The following is a 21,944-nucleotide window of genomic DNA, read 5'->3' on the forward strand; positions in this document are numbered from 1 at the left end:
AAAATAAAAGAGAAGAGATATCTTTCTTATTTTTTATAAAAGGGTATGTAATGGAAAACTAATGAATACGTAAATAAAATGTTTAATTATACAACGTACTGATGTACATGAATGAGCAACGTAAGATAATATGTATTTTAATGAACACAAATTCTCATTTCTGACGGGCATATACGTCGCATGCTTGCGACGGATCAAGTATTATCCATGTGAGATAGATAAGACAAAAGCAAAGTAACTAGGGAGTATCAATTGTTTTGGCTTATCTACCCACATGAGTATTACTTTACTCGTCGCAAGCTGAAGGGACTAGGGAGTAGTATATTTAACCTTATATACCTACCATCTAATAGATATCAAAGAGAGAATCAAAGAGGGAAGGTGGGAGAGAATGGAGAAAAAGGATTACGTATTTGAGGTAGTACCTCAAACCTTGTAATTTTTGAGCATATATACATTTTTTCTGAGCATATTACCATTTATAAATATAATTTTTGAGCAATATTATATTTTTTTAGTGTAATGTTTTAGTAAATGTACTCAAAATCTTTATACTAAAGTAGAATTCAAAAACTTTAAAATAAAACTCCGTAAATAAACAATAAGAGATAGTATCACACATGTATAGTCTATGAACTTGAGAGAATATGGGAGGAACCGAGAAGGTAGATAAACATTCGAACTCTTGGGAAAAAAAAATCAAGTCAATAAATAAAATGTTTAATTAAATTAAAAAAAATGAAAAACCCTAATGATTTAAATAGTATCATGTCATTCAATCAGTCTCTCTAACATCTTTCTTCCGCAACCTCCGAGTGTGAGCTGTTTGTTGCGCTGTTGTTTTGTACTCTCTTCACCTTTTCTCCATTTTTCTTCGCTGTGTTTTTCTCTCTCCTCCACTGCTAAACCCTAACCTAGTTAGGGTTTAGATTTCCCCAATTCAATCACAAATTTCATCAATTAAGTTTGTTAATTCTTGAATTTTGTTGTTTTTTCCCCCCGATTTTACTGTACCATTGAAGTATGGATCTTCCGAGTTTAGCCGTAATTCTTCGCGCCGCACTTAGTCCTAATCCTGATGAACGCAAAGCTGCTGAAGACAGTCTCAATCAGGTTTCGTATCGATTTCAATCAATTTTGTTCGAATTAATTCTTGATTTTATTTATTTATTTTTTGTTTAATTTTGTCGTTGTTTTCTGATCGTCATTGATGTAAGTTGCGATGTGAGGCAAGTTGTGAACTTCACTTGATTTGAGCTTTTCGCCGAGTAATTTTAGTTATTGAGTTGTGTTTTACTGTTTTAGTCGTTTCTTGTTGTTTTTGATTGCGGAAATTAGCGTTCGATTAATAATTCTGGTGAATTGATGTTATTGGAGTGTGTTGACTTGGTAACTGTTCATTGATTCATTGAAATCGATGCGCTCGGTGGCGGAGCAAGGGGCGGCGCGGCGCGGTTATGGAAGTTTCTAGATTTTGTAAGGGAGCTAGTAATGCAGTAGACTAACTTCAAAAAACAAATTAAATAAAGAGCGTATATTTTTCGTTGTTTAGGGGATGAAAGCCTTTCTAGCCAACTCGCCTTGCCGCTGATTCACTTAAAACACCGACATGGATTTGGGCTGATCTATTGAATGAGTAACTAGAGAGTAGAGACGACACGTTGTGAGAAATGTTTTGTTGACTCTGAGGGATCATGGATATATATACTCTCTTGTTGTGTGTCTGATTTTTTTTATTTACTTTTCTTTTGGTTCGTCGTTGAGGGCTAATATAGTCAAAAATAAATAAATGATTGGGAAGGAAGGATTGTTTTTCAATTTCCTTGTGAAATCTAGGAGTCACTATGAGATCCATTTAAGTGCGGGTTTGTGTGGTTATGCTTTAAGTGAGATTATTGGTGCAGTTTGGCGGAATTAAGTAGCTGTTGTTGGAATTCAAGTAACCTGGGCGTGTTTCTACCTGGTTGATGCATAAGGATAATGAGTGTTTTTTTATGTGAGTTTAAGCTGAATTACTATTGGAATGTCCCAAGTTCTCATGTGATGATTGTTACAGTTTCAGTATACACCACAGCATACTGTGAGGCTTCTGCAGATAATAGTCGATGGAAATTGTGATATAGCGGTGAGGCAGGTTGCTAGTATTCATTTTAAGAACTTCATTGCAAAGAATTGGTCCCCCAATGATCCTGGTTTGCATCTTTCTCCTATATATATATATCCTCTTTGTGTTCTTTTGGGCCCTTTTTTTTGCAAATTTTATTGTTCTTATGTCGGAAACTTTTGTTTCGAATATCAGTGGAGCAGTCAAAGATTTCACAAGAAGACAAATCTATGGTGAGGGAAAACATCCTCGTGTTTATCGCTCAGCTTCCAACTTTGTTGAGGTATGATATGCTTTCTCCATCCCAATCATTTGTTTACCCTTTTATTTGTTGGGAGGGGTATTTTAATGTAAGATTCTAAGGTAAAATGATTGGGATGGATGGAGTTTTATTTTTAATGATACGTGACTGTGAATTAGTTTTGGAATGAGCGGTGTTAGGATAAGACACGTGCTGAATATAACTTGACTTGTCATTTTCAGGGTGCAACTAGGTGAGTGTCTGAAAACAATTATCCACGCTGATTATCCTGAACAGTGGCCTGGTCTTCTTCATTGGGTGAAGCATAATTTACAAGATCAACAAGTTTATGGCGCTTTGTTTGTTCTACGGATTCTAGCTAGGAAATATGAGTAAGTGTTACTGTATTATATATCTTGCTTGTTTATGTTGGATAAATAGATTGCCTGCTTGGTTGTTGTCTGTTATGATACAACTTCGGAAGTGGATGTTTCAAATTTGACTTGCTTGTGACTGGGTCACAAAACAACCACAAATGACGAATTATTTTTCTGTGTTGGTTTTGTTTGTATCTGCTGCTTATGAACTAGAAACACTTAAAAGTTAAAACCCAAAGAAAATTCATGATAAAATATTATGCTATCTTGACCAAATAATTGAACTGAATTGGTGGGCTGAAAATTCCTTTTTGCTGTATTTGTTCTAGTTTTTGAAGTCTCTAGGATCTGGCCTTTACATGCCTCATGCCCAGGGCTTGTGCCTTTGTCACGCAATGCCTAATAGCACATCATGTTCCTCTCTTGGGCGCACACGGCAAAGCCTTTCACGATGCTTCATCACATGCATTTCGCGTTTGCCCATAGTCACTCATGATCAGCTTAAGTGTCGTGCCATTTCTGGCTTTAAGCTCCCTTATGGCGCCCAACAAACTCCCTTGATGCGCTTCATTGTTTCATGTCCATGATTCTTCCCATGGCCGTGCAACACTCCCTTACGCTTGCATCAGCCAAAGCATCATGCTATTGATATTTGCTATCCACCTGTGCTTAGCTCGACCATTGTCCTTGTAGTTGCCCATGTCTTAGTCTTGATCCATCGACCCCTGAGGATTAATTAATCTCGGACTACTCTATATGGAGCAACCAACATCAGAATGCAAGCTGAAGTTGCATTTTGTAGGAAATTGACATGATTTTTGGAGTACTTGCTGTGAAGTACTTTGCTCTTGGCATTGTTGGTCTTGTTTGTTATAGTAGTTTCTGAATTTTGATATTATGATAGATGCAAAAACTAAGCTCCGACATGGTTTTTAAGAATTTCCAAGGTGAAGTAGAAGGATTGAAAGGTTTAAAACTCTCTTGACAGTTTGTTATTGGTAGAGGATTGAACAGTGACTGTCAGACGTTTGGTCACTTGGACATAATAAAGATGATATACTTTTGGTGAAAATGCTATATATATTTTAGTTTGAGAGTCTCTTTGGCATGTATCGTTGATTAAGGAAAAATCAACTTTATTCCCATCATATCTTTTCATATTTATTTACCGACAGGCTTTCAACGCAGAATGTTTGAGTAATATATTAAAACGAAAGATACATTTTTAATTAATCGAAAACTCCGAAAAATATCTTTAATGCTGAATAGACAACACTCAAAACTGGATCTCGGATGACCAATGCTTAAGCTCAAGGTTGTAAAGTCGGAATGATTACTTGTACTCTCTCCTATTCATAGTTTTGTTCCCATATTATTTGGGCACAACTTAAGAAAAAGACTAAACAATTGATATTCACCTTTTAAATGTAAAGGGTGTTGAAAAGTGAACATATTTAACACTAAAAGAGGAAAGTCCAAAGAATACCGTGAAAATTCCATTTAAGGAAACTGGGAATGACATTATGAATAGGAGGGAGTATCATTTTAGGTTAGGCTGAGATTCTATGGTGAGTTGATGAACTGCTAGTGGTGCACTGTCACCTCTTGTGGGCCCAGGTGGGCCATGGGTGGCTGTGTAGTAATATCTGTGTTGGATGAATGATGTGAATACATTTATTTTTATTTTTTTCGTTTTTAGACATACTTTCCATCTTTTGCGCTTTAGCATTTTAATTGGCTTCGTTCAGGTTCAAGTCAGACGATGAAAGGACACCAGTGTTTCTGATTGTTGAGGAGACATTTCCTCCTTTGCTTAATATATTCAACAAGCTCATTCAAGTCCCGAATCCTCCACTTGATGTAGCTGAACTGATAAAGCTCATTTGCAAGATATTCTGGTCATCTATATATGTATGTTTTTTTTCGCTGTTAGTATTACACTGTAAATTTGTTACGTGGATTGGGTTATTTACTAGCAGTTTAATCACACTGCTATTCTTTTGTTAGTTCTCACTATAATATCATACTCTTTAGCTTGTCCTTTTATTCTTATTTTTAATTTCTTAGTAATTTAATTTATGAGATGATTGCTATAGTTTCCAGAGACTAATTAAATTGAAAAGGTAACAAGGGTAATTATTGGTTTTTCAGTTAGAGATCCCCAAACAGCTATTTGAACCCAACTTCTTCAATGCCTGGATGGTGTTATTCCTGACCATTTTGGAGAGGCCTGTTCCATTAGAAGGCCAGCCTGCAGATGCTGAACAAAGAAAAACATGGGGATGGTGGAAAGTTAAAAAGTGGACCGTGCACATATTAAATCGATTGTACACAAGGTTAGTGGATGTCATCATTGACGTATGGTTTAACAACTCCGTAAATATTGAACGATCATGTTGTATTGTGGAAGTAAAACTCATCTGAAGGTGCTGATATCTGCTGCCTTTCTGTGAGCAGATTTGGAGACATGAGACTTCAAAACCCTGAGAACAAAGTTTTTGCACAGATGTTTCAAAAGAATTATGCAGGAAAGATTTTGGAGTGTCATTTGAATCTATTGAATGTGATACGTACTGGTGGCTATTTACCAGATAGGGTTATCAACCTGATTTTGCAGTACTTGAGCAACAGGTTTGTGTAGTATTGATCTCAATGCATAACTTAACAGGCTTATGTGTATAATTGATTAATTTCTTGAATAGTTCTTTGTACCTTTCGGCAAGATTTGTAATCCGTTAATTGATGATGGGCTTAATCCATGGTTTATACTTGGCAGTATCTCGAAGAATACTATGTATCAAATGCTGCAACCACGGCTTGATGTTCTCCTTTTTGAAATTATTTTTCCTTTGATGTGTTTCAACGATAATGACGAGAGGCTTTGGGAGGAGGACCCCCATGAGTATGTCAGAAAAGGATATGGTGAGTAGTACAGGCTTCGCGTTGTTTGGTCAATGAATTTTTTCTTTGTGACGAGTATTCCGGATAATTGTTCTTTATACATTGGCCAGATATTATTGAAGATTTGTATAGTCCAAAGACTGCAGCAATGGATTTTGTTAGTGAGTTGGTAAGAAAACGTGGGAAAGACAACTTGCAGAAGTTCATCCAGTTTGTTGTGGAGATTCTGAAGAGGTTGATTATAGTTATTTGAGAGTTCTTTTATTGCATAGTATCTGTTTACATGTATCCAGTGCTTGCTGACATGGTTGGTTTGAAACCTTTGCTATTTGAAGGTATGATGAGACACCTATAGATCATAAACCCTATCGGCAAAAAGATGGTGCTCTTCTTGCAATAGGTGCACTTTGTGACAAGCTAAAACAAACTGCGCCATATAAAAATGAGTTGGAGCGCATGTTAGTGCAGCATGTATTCTCTGAGTTCAACAGCCCTGCTGGACATTTAAGAGCCAAGGTTTGCTAGTTTCTGCTCACTGTCTACCTCTTCTTTTATGTGAAGGGCAGTTCAACACGTGTATACTTTTCATGTCTTGTTTTCTGGTAAGGAGAGGGGTGTCCTTGGCCTGCTCTGTTATCATGTAGGATTCTGGTCGCTTACCCTGTTGTGCTTGTACTCACTTTTCTTTTCCTTGTTATTCAAGTTTTAGACATGTAGGTACCTCGTTATACTTAAGACCTAAGAGATTTTTGCCAATGGTCTACTTCTCAACCATTACCTTAACCTGTTACTACTATACGCTTTAAAGCGTCGTTACTGACGGAGGTTTAAATGTGGTATCAAGGTTATCATATCCTATTTTATTGTTGTATATTGAGTAATTGATTTGTGCATATCCAGAGTGTATGGTGGCACTTTGTTGCTTGGTTTTTAGTGTCCTGTTCACTGTGATGGAGTCCCAATAACTCAAGTTAGTTTCGTAGTTGATGATCTCATCTATGCACTCATATTTCTTGTAATGTCAGGCAGCATGGGTTGCAGGCCAGTATGCCCACGTTAATTTCTCTGACCAGAACAATTTTCGGAAAGCACTCCATAGTGTTGTTGCGGGGCTTCGTGATCCAGAGCTTCCTGTTCGAGTTGATTCAGTCTTTGCATTGCGTTCTTTTGTTGAAGCTTGTAAAGGTAACAGCTTGTTACCATGACTTCAACAGTACTTTTTGAGAATGTTAATTAGTATCCATTGTAATTTTCGATGAAAAACAATCGCTGCAGATTTAGGAGAGATACGTCCCATACTGCCACAATTGCTTGATGGTAATTCTTATATTTATACTCTTTACTTAACAAGTTCTGTTCCTACCAGCAAATATTTTCGTAATAGCTTGTATCCATTTCAGAGTTTTTCAAATTGATGAATGAGGTTGAGAATGAAGACCTTGTATTTACTCTTGAAACTATCGTTGACAAGTTCGGAGAGGAAATGGCCCCTTATGCTTTTGGATTATGTCAAAATTTGGTAATGTTTAATATTAACCTTTGACAGTTTATGCACTGAAAACAGTCATTTTTCTGAGCACTGTTCGTTTGATCAGGCTGCGGCATTCTGGAAATGTATGAGCACTGCTGAAGCTGATGAAGATGGTGATGATCCTGGTGGTGCATTGGCGGCAGTTGGCTGTTTGCGTGCTATTAGCACAATTCTCGAATCAGTTAGCAGCCTTCCTCATCTCTTTGGCCAAATTGAGCCTACCCTTCTTCCTATAATGCGTAGGATGTTAACTACTGATGGCCAAGGTGTGTTTTCTTGTCGGCTTTAATTCTTCTCTTAACTTTCTTGTTGAGCAATCTTTGTCTAACTGTTGATACCATAAAGATGGAAAGTTAGAATGAAACATTCTGAAAAAAGGAAGATGAGAATTCTAGATGATCGGGACTCAGGTGATATTGATGACCCAAATTCTAAGGGTCAAGTTCGTGGGAACCTCCTGAATGGCATTGTTGACATGGTTTATCTCAAATAACTAATGAAATAGGGATTTGTTATACAAAGTTTAAAAATGGATCTTTGTAATAGTTTAGTTTTGAAAAAGGAAATATAATGTTACTTGCATATGCATCAAACAGTGACGATCATACAGTAAATACCCTCCGTCTTGTTAGTTTGATTATGTGCTTTGGTAATTAAGGTTAGTGATCCGAGTTATTGAGCTTTTATTAACATGTTGCTTACTACTGCTGTATGGTTTATAGAGATATTTGAAGAAGTTTTGGAGATTGTGTCTTACATGACATTCTTCTCTCCAACAATTTCGGTGGAGATGTGGAGTCTCTGGCCATTGATGACGGAGGCTCTGTCAGACTGGGCTATTGACTTCTTTCCAAGTAAGTGGCACTCTCATCCAGTTGTAATCAATCGATAGTAACTGGAATCTGGAGAACTCTATGATTACACACGTTTTACATGTCATTGTCAATGTGATTGTATTACCTTTATGAACCTGATTTTCTTTTGAACTAAATGAGGATGGAGGCTGATTGGCATACAATTGATGTGGTTTTATATGCTAGAAACATTTTCGGAATTTCTGTATTCTGACAATGTTTAGCACAAGTTTACATTTGTTTTGCTACTGGCTGATTAAGGAGTTTTACCAGGGTCATGTGATTCGCAGTATGTGACTAGTTATTTTTGCACCAGTTGATTCTTTTATTAGTGGGGAATATTCGAGTCAGGATGGTTTACATTAATATACATGTGTTGCTGTAATGAAGTAGCCTGTAGATCCAACATAGCTTCTATCTGTTTTTGGATTAGCTTTCGGTATCAGTGCCAACGTCGCCTGAAATAGCACCCTTTCTCGCTTGTCACCTTAAAAAGGGAAATGTGGAATTTCATACTAGTGATTACAATGAAAGGATACGGTGTTTATTCTAGCCTGTCAGTGTATCCTGAAAAGATCTTGGGGGTAGGGAAAGCCGAAGAGGTCATTTCAGATGTGAGAAATTAGCCAGCAAATCGCAAGATTTAATATGTCTTGCTGAATGCTGATTACAATGAAAGGATACGGTGTTTATTCTAGTTCCATAAGCCTAGTGAGGATGCAGGCCATGTTTAAAAGTGGCGTCTGAACCCTCGGGACAGCTGGTGGTGGTCTTTATCTGCCTTATGCTATCTAAGAGTGTTGTTTCATTGTGAAACTTAGTCTTGTTATCTGCCGCATGCTATCTAAGAGTGTTGTTTCGTTGTGAAACTTAGTCTTGTTAATTGATGCTGTAATATTTGATGCAGATATTTTGGTACCCTTGGATAACTATATATCTCGAGGTACTGATCGTTTCTTGACATGCAAAGATCCTGATTACCAACAAAGTTTGTGGAATATGATATCTTCTGTAAGTTTTACTTTTTACATCTTATTTATTGTTTTCACTCGTCTTGTCAAGTGACAAATAATGATATTAGTAATTTGTATTTTCTTATAAAATATTTTTAATGTTAAGTTTGTGATGCTTCCGCTAAAGCTTATTTTATTATTTGCTAACAGATACTGAGTGATCAGAATCTTGAGGACGGTGATATCGAGCCTGCTCCGAAGCTTATAGAAGTAGTGTTCCAAAATTGCCGGGGTCAGGTTGATCATTGGGTTGAGCCATACTTGAGAATCACTATCGAGCGTTTGCGTAGAACTGAGAAACCTTATCTGAAATGTCTTTTTATCCAAGTGGTATGTGTGAAATTCTTTTTTACTAGCATATTTTTTAAAGAAGCATATGTCACACTAAATTTATTGCACTTTTATTGTGAATTAGTAACCATCATATGCAATTCTGTGTACGATTTTAATATGGGTCATTAGGAAACACACTCTTAATTTTCAACACATGTTAAATGTTGAGTACAACAAACCCCATTACCTCGTCATTTGCACGAGCATTTACGGCATTTGGGGGATGTTGTATGTAGTGCGCTAAAAGCAATATGGTTCTTTCTATGTTATTCAGTCTTGTTCATTTGTTTAGATATCTCACATTATGTTGAGTGCTGCTAAGGAGTCAAGGACTATTCTGCGGCAGTCACGCAGTTAAATTTTTTGAACTCTCCTATATAGTTTTCTCATAATTTTGCTTGGGACGTCTAGACCACTCTAGTCTAGAGACAACCGTTTTTGACTGTGGCTTTGAGACTGTTTTTTAAGGTTGCAGGGAGTCCTCCAGCGTTCTTATGCTGATTTCATTTATTTTGTCCACAATTTTAAGTGCCGTTGTTTTTTTTTGTCGTTTCTGAATATCATTATGTCGTTTGTACAGATTGCTAATGCTCTTTATTACAACCCAAGTTTTACATTGGGTGTACTGCACAAGCTTGGTGTCTCGGCAGAGATCTTTAACCTTTGGTTCCAAATGATACAGCAAGTAAAGCGTAACGGAAGCCGGGCGAACTTTAAAAGGTGATATATTTGTTCAATCCATTGTACTCTGCTGTTTGTTTTGCGGAGGCAATTACGTGTTATATTGGGTATCTATGTCCTGTGAATTTAGATTCTGTTAGTCTCTTCAGTAATATATCCTTTTTTGCTTTTCAGGGAGCATGACAAAAAGGTTTGCTGCTTGGGGTTGACTTCGCTTTTATCTCTCCCTGCTGAGCAACTACCGGTAGAAGCTCTTGGCCGTGTTTTTAGGCTCACCCTAGAGCTACTTGTTGCTTACAAGGACCAATTGGCAGGTTTGTATACTCTTCTCTCGTGCTTTTCTCGAGTATGTTGAATGAAGGAATAGTTATTATAGTTATTCTTTAGCAGTGCATTATAGTTAAGTTAATTTATATGACAGAAGCTGCTAAAGAGAATGAAGCAGAAGATTTAGATGACATGGATGGATTCCAGTCTGACGATGAGGATGAGGAGGACGGTTCAGACAAAGAAATGGGAGTTGATGATGATGATGATGAAGGGGATGGTGCTGATAGCAAACATCTAAGTCGTTTGGCTGCACAGGTGAACTCTACTCTTGAGCTATATTACTCAAACTTGTATTCTCATCCAAGTGCCATACTCGGCTATTTTTGAGAAAAACTCTCAAGGGTTTCGTCTACAATTAATTTAGGATACAGACATACAAGGTAATATAAAATGTCCAAATAACCCTTTGTTTGGATGACCAGTTTTGGATGTTAGCAATTTGCTTATCTGGATATCCACTGGAGGGATTTATTCTCTCGTTTTCAAGGCAAACTCCATGACCAATCTCCCTCCTTCTCCATCTCCATCCTATTATTGTATCCAAACAAAACCTTAAAAGCTGGTATTTAGGCTAAAGCTTTTAGAGTTTTAGGCCAACTAATGAGGATTGCTTGTATTCTGTTCTGCATTTCTATCCCAGGGCTCAATGTATGAACTGACAATAAATCTGTGTTCAGGCTAAAGCTTTCAGGCCAACTGATGACGATGAGGATGATTCCGATGATGACTACAGTGACGATGAAGACTTGCAGTCTCCAATTGATGAAGTTGACCCTTTCATACTGTTTGTTGATACAATCAAAGGTAAGGAGACATGGCACCTTTTCAAGCCCATGTATCTTTGTATTCACGAATACAAGCAATATAGTTATAGACGGGCTAAATATCCACCCACTTTAAGCATAAGACAAGCAACATGTTGCTTGGTGGGGCCCAAAAATGTCACCATTTTAAGCATATTTGACCTGTTTTTCACTTTAGACGGATATATCCGTCTATAGTGCGATTAATTGTTTCTCTATTATAGTTGACATGGCAACACTACTAGATTTCACCATATGAGCCTCTTTCATGGATGCTAGCTCATACAGTATTATTATATATTCGTCTTACACAAAACGTAAGGTTATGTTGTGTTTTCTAAAATTCCTGTTTAATATTTGCAGTTATGCAAGCTTCAGATCCACCGAGGTTTCAAAATTTGACTCAAACCCTTGAATTCCAATATCAAGCACTCGCTAATGGAGTTGCCCAGCATGCTGACCAGAGACGAGTAGAGATCGAGAAGGAGAAACTCGCGAAAGCAGCTGTTGTGCCTGCTTCCTAGTGATTTTATGAGCCTGGAAAACGGTAATTCAAAACAAGTGTCCAGTGTCAAACGTGTCGTGATAAAGTGAGTAAATTTCACAAGGGTCTTGGCCAAAGAGTGATCCGGCTATATCTTCCCTACATTCACCCGAAAAAGAATTAAAACACTTGGAGGCGCTCGTGCAACAATTTGGGGTCGGATTCCTTGGAATGGCATACAACCATTATCATTGTCTCCGTCATTTCTTGGGTTTTTTTCGATTTTGGGGGCATTTGTTCATCAATTTGTATGGTCTAAAGAGGGAAATTGGATTTTTGAGGGTGTATATTATTTTTTCTTTTTTATTTTTTTAAAGGGGGCGTCAAGTCGTCAACTGGGGGTTTTATGATTGCGTTCACAATTTTGTCTATCTCGGGTCTTTGACCCAATTTGGTCTGTTCCATTCCATACCATCATTGTTTCGGTCTACTATATTCTCCTCCATCTTTGGGAGGAAAGGGTTTCTTTCCAATTGCGTGGTGCAACAAATGGCGAGAACTTGGTTATTGATGTAAGACAAGTTATACATTTATGTCTTGAGGTTGGGTTTGAGATTTTGATATTTGTTTTGAACTCGTGTTATGAATACTATTATACGGTATCATTTAATAATTGTCAGCTAAATAGCTGTCATTTCCGTAGTAATTCTCTTTTTGGAATTTGAATTACCAAACATATAATCCTACTAACAATTAAGATAAGAGGGGGTCTCACACTCTCACTGCACATGCTAATACAGTAATACGTAGAGGTACTAATATTAATCGTGACATTATAACTTGCAAGATATTTACTACTCTCTTTTTCTCAATTATTTATTTTAACATTTTTATATTCCATGTGAAAAGGTTTTTTAATATAAAGAAGTGATTGATATATAGGAAGATAGGATAAATGTCGAGGGTTTCTATTTATTGAATAAGCGTTCATTTCACTCCGTGATTTCTAACTCAAAAAGTTTGGAATGATGATATACCCATTTGATTTCTTCTTGTATTCAGAAGGAGATTGTTCCAACTTCCACATTTGTGATCAATGCCAAAATAAATGTGATTTTGTGATCAATGCCAAAATAAATGTGATTTTATTTACTGTTTCTAGACGTACTACATTTTTTTTCTTCTTAATTTCCTTCAAATTTCATTATTCCTTCAATTTCCTCTAGTGGAACATCATATCAGTATCCATCCGCAAATGGAATCATTCAATTGAAAAGGATCCTAATTGAACAAGGAGATGCTATTTACTCAACAATTGGTCTCCCTTGTGACGGGTCACCATTTGTGGCGGATATTTTGTGAGTTAAAATGGTAACAAAATGGGTTAGTGGAGAAAGGGGACCACATGAATAGTGTTGCAGAGAGAGAAAAAGTGGGATACTTTGTGAGGTAAAATGGTATCCGTCACTCCAGAGTGACGGATATGTGCCGTCACAAATGAGATTTTGTGTTTACTCAATCGATATTAAAATATCATATAAATTCTATTTGTATTATACATTTAAATTGTCACTCTTTAAAAATCTACCTAATATAAAAGTTGGTTTTTAAAACTCTCTTATTGGTCCCCATATTTTAAGAGCAACAAAATTCAGAATTAAGCCCACGTTCTCTTGGGCATTTATTTACCCCTTTGATTGTGTGCATTGTGCCATGACATAATAAAACCAACTAGTTTTAAACCCGTGCAAAATTGCTCGGGTTTGTATTTAGGACGGTATGAATGTTTTTTGATGAATATTTTATTTTTACATTTCTATTGTAATTATCTAATAGTTCTATATCAGTGATCTACATGTTTAATGTAGATCAGTGATCTAACTGGAAATGAACATTCTCCACGTAAATAGGATGCGTTAAAACCACAACTACCGGGTGAATGTTCATTTTCGGTTACAGACGGATTAACATCAGTAAAAGTTTCACCATATTCGGCACATAGATCTCTCACTAAGCGCTCAACAACATGTACTATCTAGTTTTAAAAATTATTTAAGTTATTTAATTTATTCGCATTGTTTGTAATAATTAATTTCATTAATTTATGTAATATATTCTCATTATATGTAATTCATTCCCGTAATTAAATATAATTTATTCTCGTAATTATGTAATTTTATTATTAATTATGTAATTCATTCCGATTATATGTAATTAATTTCATTTATTCCGATTATATGCAATTAATTTCATTTATTCCGATTGTATGTAATTATTTCATAATTTTTTTTAAGACGAAAATTATCGCATGGTTGTATTGGCAACAATTTGAAGAAATAAATTCTGTTCATACCAACGGGACCCACCATAACCTGAATTTCCAAAAAAAAAAAAAAAATTGTGCAAATGACGTGGTACATTCTCCATTCAGTATTGTCTTCTGAATTAATAAAGATAAGATTATCAAGAACCATACATTATATATTACATTATAATTATAATACAATATAAAAAAATTACAAAAATTATATAGTTGTGCCTGGAAAAAGAATGACTATATAATCAATTAAAAACTAGAATCAGTAAAATAATTAAAAAGTAGATTACATGGAGATTATATTCTTAAGACAAATAATATAATCTTAAATTCTTAATATAATATTTACATACAAGTAGAGTGTTATTTGACCTGTTATATTTTTAAGACGGATATATATCTGTTTTCAGAAACAGTAAGGATCCTCTGTCCCACTTTTATGTCACATTGTGTGTGCCACTCCACTTACTTTTTGACACATCACTTGTTGCAAAATAAAATATTGCAATAATTATATTGATTTGTTGATGTGTTAGAAGGTGATTGGAGTGACACACACATTGGGACACCAAATGGGACAGAGGACCCCCACTCTTTCAGAAAGACATATTGTTCTTCTTTTGTCGGTCAATTTAAAATCCGAAAAGATCTTATTTTTGCTTCACTTGATACGTCAAAAACTTTATATAACCTTTTTCGTAACTTTAAGTTGTCCATATTTTTTAAACGATATGATATGGAATACAAATGTATTATCTCTAAGATCTGACATGCTTTCAAAGATTAAAAATTTGATCGAATTAATCGTAATTTATGAATTTAAATGTGCGTATTTGACTGAGTTCCTAAATTGCAATAGATTATTACTTCATATTTGATTATAATTTTTTGGCATTTTATTTTCGGTTTAGACGAATTTAACGAAATTGTTTAATTTTCAATCCAACGCAATTCATATTATAATGGAATTTAAATTTAAATAGCCTCCCATATATGTGTAATCTTGATAAATGGGTATTTTTTTCACTATATGTGAGTCCATACCAATTTACTTCCAAATTCCGCCACCACATGCTCATAAAAAGTAATATATCATAAATACTTAGCATAGTGAGTACCTTTTTAAATTCTAAACAATTTAACTTCTGTATCCAATGATAGCGCCTCCTACTACGACAATATGAACCGTGCATTAAATGCACGGATTTAAAACTAGTTCTGAGTTAAAGCGCCTCTATATTACTCCATATTTATGTTTATTAATGAATGCTATGCCTATATGAGGCAAAATATTACTCCATAAGTAATTAATCGATCTTTTTACAGTTCGACAAAAAAAGGGAAGGCAAACATGTGACTAACATAAATTCCACAGCTGAAAACGTATAACAAGAACCCCTCCTTTTCACTATGATATTCTCTAATAAAGGTCAAATTTTCAAACTTTCGACCTTTTAATATTTTTGAAAATATTCAAGGATTGAATATGTCAATAACATATTTGGTGATAAAATGCTTTCTGAAAATTATATTTTCAACCTCAAAGGTCAATCTGGACATCATAATGAAAAGGCAAGTGTGTTCCTCAGCGAACACTACTGCCAAAAAATGAACATCTACAATCTCGATCCACAGAGCAGTTGATGTAATGTTCAATACTTAAAATGTGCAGACAAAACTGTTGTGAATTTTGTTTAACAAGAATTAAATTATGAAGTATTTGCCATCGAAATTTTCAAAACTTAGACTAACATATCTCGACAGAAGTATTTGGTGTATAAAGCTATTAAAATTGATATTATCACATATCAGCAATCACAAAATGGCAACTTTCCTCGATTCAGCTCAGCAAAAACAAATATGTTTAGATGGATAGGTCAACCAGAACGAACCTGCACGGAAGAGAAGGGTCAAATTACTGAAATAATATTACAGTGTGTAGTTAGGCATAAAAGTAAATATCTAAAAAAAAAATTACCGGCACATTAATCATCTTCTTCCATGGGCACTTCAGGAATGTCGAATCTGTCCTCTTCAATTGGTTTATTGAGAACAGATATAGGAGATGGTAATCATAGGTCAAGGAGATACCCCAATTAAATCAGAAGCATTCGATAGCAATACTAAGATGTGTCGTAACATTTGACTAAAAAAAGATTATTGTTTAATATGAAAAGATGATACATTAAAGCATATACGCTTTTCAACCCTAAAGAAGACACTACAGACACTGCGCAGCTCAAGTAGGCACGAGTAAATGGGTCATTAAGGTCTGATCACTACAGGTTTAAGTGGTTACAGACTTACAGGTCAATTTTAGTGAGCTCTTACGCATCGTATTAGGGTACGAGTCAACACTTACAGGTTAAGACATCTCTGGGACTTGGCTAAGGACGTTGCTTCAAATTGGACCTAGGTGTTTAAGCCCTAACTAGGGGCTGTTCTTTCTAGTCAGTGTCGCATCGGACCAGTTCACATCATATCTACCATTCTACCAAGGGACACACTTGAGACATACATTGTTACCTTGTCAATCTGACCACTGATTTGCAATCTAATGGCTATGAATGAGAGTTCATTTGATCAAACAAAACTCGCCAGATTAAATATTAAAAGCATATGCAACAAAATACTCCCTCCTAGTCTGAGTGTTGGTTCCCTTTTTTTTGGGCATCAAAATTAAGGAAATGAATTTGGACCACACGAAACGCTCTACCCCACATGAAATTGAATTTGGACCACACAAAGCTTACCAATAAAGGAAAGGGGAACCAACACCCGACTAGCATAGAAATGGAAAGGGGAACCAACACTCACACTAGGAGAGTAGGAGGGAGTATTGCGCAAGAAATCCTGACTACATATTACGGTGAAGGATATTTATCAGCATGTTGTCCTCTTTTTCACCCCGAATGCGACTACCAGTAAACTCTCTTATGATATCAGGAGTAACCTGTGGAACAAGAAGAATGATAGAATGAACTACTGTACAGCCAATCAAGTAAAATTTCAACTTCTTGTTGCAACAAAGAGAATGTTCTTGCCAGATAATGTCTTTGTATTTGCATTAGATTATGAAGGCGCTCTTTATCTTCCTTTAGCAGCTCGTGTTTGCACCTGTTAAATAAGAAAATTTTCATTAATGGCCTCAATGTAGTTTAAAAACCACATAGCAAAGTTGGATCTGGCACCGAGTTGTTCATGGCAATTTGTCCAGTGGAAAATTTATATAGTTGCCATAAATTTGAAAAAAAAAATATGTAACAGATCATACAAAAGATAATTACAACAATTCAGAACACACTTGAAAATTCATAATGAGAGACAGATCATAAAAATACATCACATTTGAAAAAAGAAACGATTTGACCAGGTTTGCACCCGAAGTACCAAATCAGACAATTTAACTCGAAAGACTCCTGATACACATGGAAATTGATAATTAGAGATTATAGTGACTATAAAAACATATAAGGGAACTTTCATGATTTTAACACTATGGCAAATTGGCAAGTCATACCATCACACTGTCATATCTTTGATCTTGCACAGCAGATAATTATTACATAATGGAAGGTAACAAGTTCAATCAGGCATCATGGGGCCATAATTACTGGAATATGAGAATGGACTCTGATACCTAAAATGGAAGAATGATGTCTCCTGTTCAGATGTATGAAATGAAGTTGCGGTTTTTGAAGAACTCCACTTCAAACATAGAAAAAGGGGAGGAAAAGATAAGAAATTCACTAATTGCATAGAAAAACAAAGCAAAGAGTCAAAATCAGCCAAAGTAAGAGAAAAAAAAAATGATGTGCTACAATAGCGTATCATTGACAGAGAGCACAGCAAGGCAGTGGATGAAAGAGCACAAGTTAACACTAACCTTATAGCAAAAGCAAGAAGAGTCTGATGCCAAATTACAGGCATTGTCCTTGGATCTTCTAGGAATCTCATGAAATGAGCAACAAGAGCATCAATTACACGGTACGGCATACTATACTTCTTCTCAATGAGAATCTTTATGATGTAGCTGTCAATTGAGAGTCCGAACCAAAATATGTTAGTATCAGCTAAAAAATACGTTATATCGACCATGTCAGTCATAAAATTTGGCATTAACAGCACCACATTAGGATTGATGGCATGGGCGCATGGTGGCTAATCTATCTAATACTGTAACATTTAAGTGATATTTATCATTTATTAACTGGAAGTAATAACTAGTAATAAACAAAGAGCAAATAGCAGACTACTGTATCCAAATCTTAACCACTTTCAGACAGCTTCCAAGTTCCAACTATGCAATAGACATGGGAAAGAAAATTTAATGGAACTAAAACGCAACTGGACATGACATTATGGAAGGTGATTTGTATGATACTTTACACAAAAAGCACATTAACCAACTGCGAGAAACACCCTCAATCCAAAATAAAGGATCATAATTACAATGCCATGAGAAAAACAAGATAACTTTACACTTCAGTTAATTTGGTTGTAAATTTTCATGAAGTCGCATAAATTTCATGTAACATATGGTTAGAGAATAATAGATTATTGGTTTATAATTCAAACTTCACACATGTCACACAAGAACACAAAGAATATATCATAATGAGAAAATCTCATTTGCGGCGAGTGAAAAGCTTATCTACATTCTATAGCTTAGCGGTATTTCCACGTTATGTGCACATAATAAGTTATATAATAAATATTATACAGCTCAATACACTTGTGTTTTGAGTGACTTATATAAATCTTCTACTGTGCATTAGACTTACGTTCTAAGTGAATCAGAATAAGAACAAACCATCTGCTAAATACAGGATTCACACCTCCGACTAAAAAAAAACCAAAAACCTGATGAAGAATAGCAAATCTATACATAAAGACAAACAAACCACCGAGCAACAGCACAAACACAGTAGGATAGTGGCCTAGTGGGATGCACAGAACGCGATACATAGTTTGTAGATAGAACACAACAGTTTTTTTTTTCCTTGGGTAATATTTCCATACCACGTTGCTAGCATAGAGAAAGAAAGATGTTGTTAAGTCATTACCTGGTAGTCCCACAGTAATCCATCTCAGCTAGCTTCATCAAAACAACACTGCGTAGCCATGAAAGACAAGTTGAGAAAGCAAACAGATAATGACATTTCGGTTTTCAAAGTTGGCCATAAATTAAAGGAAATTTGAAACAGATATGGCCAATCTACGAGGCACGCTCAAGAGTATGACAAAGTTACAAGATGCAGAACCACATAATTTGAAGGTTATAGGGAAAGAAAAGGGATGCCAACAATAGAAGATGTACCTTGCATGATGTTGAGGAATGGACATTTTTTGGATGATACTACCCACAATAACAGCTTCCCTGAGATTACAGTTACCGGACTGCAATACAACAACAAAAAAGTCCGACACAAACAATAGTAAGACTAACAAATCCAACTGGGGTCAAAGCATGGCCAAGCAAACTCTAATAATCAAAGATGTGTGGAAATCAATAGACAAAACTCAATGACAATCAACCACGGGATTATCAGGGCAGCTATACCTTAAAAAGAGGCAGCAAGATCCCCTTGTTGAAAGCAGCAGGCTTGTACAGAGACTTTTTCAAAGCCTGATATAACTCAAAATGCAATCTCTTGTGCTTCCTAATGTCTTCCCTCACTCGAGGAAGGAGCACAAGCAGGTAAAACCTTTCGGCCTTCTTCCTGTTCATGTTAGAAGCAAAAATTCTTGTGGCCTGGAACACCGCACCAGGTGACCATTTCTCGGGCTCAGTCAAATAAAGGACTTCCTCCCAACACTCCATAGCAGGAATGTGTTTAAATGATTTGGGAAGTTTACCCGAAGTATATACGCTCAAAACCTTCCCTATCCTGAACATTTAAGCAACAGAATACCATAATTATCTTGTAATGAGAAGCCAGAACAAACTCCAAAACATTAAATATATATACATTGGCAAAACACGTACGATTTGTAATGTTGTATAAGCTTGTCATCCAATTTAGGTGTTGGCTTCATTTCTATATCAAAGAAACAACATAGACTTAGCCAACGAGCACAATCGTGTATGCTATAATAAATAAAAGGAAAGCATGTGTGGTAATACCAGTTAGAGTAGCATCTTGAGCTTTAATTCGAGCTGCAATTACATCCCCAAGAGTTTTTTGAGGACCAGCATCCTTGGACAAAAATGCGTCTAGCAATCTCTCATCCTCTTCATTAACCTAATAGCATTAATTCCAAGACAACCATCGTCAGAACTGTAGTCAAACATAAAAACTCAAATAACACTTATGTACGCCTACAACACCCCGATACCACGTTATTCACCTCAATTGATGATAGTGTTACTAACCATGTTGTATGCATATGACACCCCTATTCAATGTTATCCACTTCATTGAAAGATAACTTTAATAAACCGTGTTGTATGCCTACAATGGCCTATTCCAGGTTATCCACCTCAATTGAAGTTAGTGTTAGTAAATACAGAGTATGTTTTAAGTATACAACAGAGTCCAATTCCATGTTATTCACATCATACAGTGATAGCATCGCTACTCATGTTGTATGCATACAGCAGTCCTATCTCATGGTATCCACCTCATTCAATGATATTGTCACTAACCACATTGTATGCATAACAATAGCCATATTCCATGTTATCCACATCATTTAGTGAGAGTGTCCATAATCACATAATATGTGTACAAACGCTCCTATTCCACGTTATCCACGCCATCAGTAACCACATTATATGCATACAACTTACAACACCCCAGTGATAGTGTTTGTAACCATATTATACGCAAACAACGATATTCCAGAAGACTAACCATTAAAACACGACTAAAAACGAACAGAAAGAAGATTAATTCAAACAAACAACCTTATAGTCTTCATCAACGCGACGTTGAGGATCCGTCAATCCAACATAATCATCAACATCATTCTCCTTATCCTCCAAAATTGTCGGCACCTCCTCTTCAAGAGAATTAAATGCGGCAGCTGTAGGATTCCGCTCTAGATTATCCTCGTCTTCAACCTCTCTCTGCTGCTTAAACGCTTCTCTCAGAATCTTACCACTCATACTCTGCGAAATCGCCTGAACAAAAAATATATCAAAAATCAAAGACATCAAAGTTAATTCCAATTCGATATTCGCAAAACCAGTAAAAACAATCAAAAGTGGTGAAGATCAAACTTAATTCGAATTCAATTACCGCAAAACCAGTAAAAACAAAAAATAATTGTCGAAAATCAAACATATCAAACTTAATTTGAGAACAATGAAACCAGTAAAAACAATCAAAAGAGGTGAGAATTGAGGAAAAACCTCGGCATGTTGTTGATGAAGTTTGGGAGTTTTGGAGCGTGATTTGGAAGTTGCGGCGGGATGTTCGTCGGCGAGGAAAGGATTAGGGTTAACTTTTCTTTGTTTTTCGTTATCTCTTCCTCTTTTCTTTCCCATGGCGCCGGCGGCTGTGGTGGTTGTTGCGGCTGTGGTGGTTACGGCGGCGGTGCTAGGGTTTAGTGAGGAATGTGAGGAAATGGAGGAGAGAGAAGGTATACTGGGGTTTAACGGGTTTTATCTTTTCTATTTTTTCATTTAACGGGTTTATTATACGGAATTCTTTTTGTTAAGCTGTTTAGTTCATATCGTTCGGTCACGAGTTCGAATTTCACCCCGACTTATTTTTTTTTTTTTTGAAAAATCCTATGGTAGGATTATACTCTCATAGATAAATCGGTTTTAGCAACTTCAACGATGTGACGAGGGATAGACTCGCCATCGAGGAACCTACTTTCACCCACAGTACAAGAATGAGCGAGCATATGAGCTGCTCGGTTAGAAGTTCTACGAATATAAGACCAGGCTACAGAAGTAAAATCTACACACAAATTTAAAATATTACTAATAACCATATGAAAATCACTTCGCCCAGAACGACGA

The 21,944-nt window shown here is 36.0% G+C and overlaps 2 protein-coding genes across 4 annotated transcripts; one reads left to right on the top strand and one right to left on the bottom strand.

The window, feature by feature from the left end:
- Nucleotides 1-661: 661 nt before the first annotated feature.
- On the top strand, nt 662-12,358 carry LOC141595096 (importin beta-like SAD2). Of its 3 annotated transcripts, none has more exons than XM_074415070.1 (22): nt 662-1,113; nt 2,057-2,192; nt 2,300-2,387; nt 2,588-2,737; nt 4,471-4,633; nt 4,874-5,058; nt 5,180-5,353; nt 5,499-5,644; nt 5,734-5,857; nt 5,959-6,139; nt 6,649-6,808; nt 6,899-6,940; nt 7,024-7,142; nt 7,219-7,420; nt 7,877-8,008; nt 8,916-9,019; nt 9,172-9,351; nt 9,935-10,074; nt 10,210-10,349; nt 10,457-10,620; nt 11,043-11,169; nt 11,532-12,358. In XM_074415070.1, exons 1-22 carry the CDS (start codon nt 1,024-1,026, stop codon nt 11,690-11,692), a joined length of 3,108 nt encoding a protein of 1,035 aa, XP_074271171.1. In that variant the 5' UTR covers nt 662-1,023; the 3' UTR covers nt 11,693-12,358. The 3 variants fall into 3 exon arrangements, with proteins under 3 accessions (XP_074271171.1, XP_074271177.1, XP_074271182.1); XM_074415076.1 differs by having other exon boundaries at nt 702-1,113; nt 10,460-10,620; XM_074415081.1 differs by lacking the exons at nt 11,043-11,169; nt 11,532-12,358 and adding an exon at nt 10,936-11,036 and having other exon boundaries at nt 787-1,113.
- Nucleotides 12,359-15,475: 3,117 nt separating this feature from the next.
- On the bottom strand, nt 15,476-21,604 carry LOC141595113 (bystin). The gene is made up of 12 exons (XM_074415089.1): nt 21,327-21,604; nt 20,880-21,095; nt 20,097-20,214; nt 19,959-20,010; nt 19,533-19,860; nt 19,290-19,369; nt 19,036-19,083; nt 17,856-18,002; nt 17,014-17,086; nt 16,850-16,922; nt 15,948-16,037; nt 15,476-15,861 (listed from the first exon to the last, which is right to left on the bottom strand). The coding sequence occupies exons 1-11, from the start codon at nt 21,459-21,461 to the stop codon at nt 15,955-15,957; spliced, it is 1,353 nt and encodes a 450-aa protein (XP_074271190.1). The 5' UTR covers nt 21,462-21,604; the 3' UTR covers nt 15,476-15,861; nt 15,948-15,954.
- Nucleotides 21,605-21,944: the final 340 nt, after the last annotated feature.

Source organism: Silene latifolia, chromosome 1 (assembly GCF_048544455.1).
Source record: "Silene latifolia isolate original U9 population chromosome 1, ASM4854445v1, whole genome shotgun sequence".
Classification (NCBI taxonomy): Eukaryota; Viridiplantae; Streptophyta; class Magnoliopsida; order Caryophyllales; family Caryophyllaceae; genus Silene; species Silene latifolia.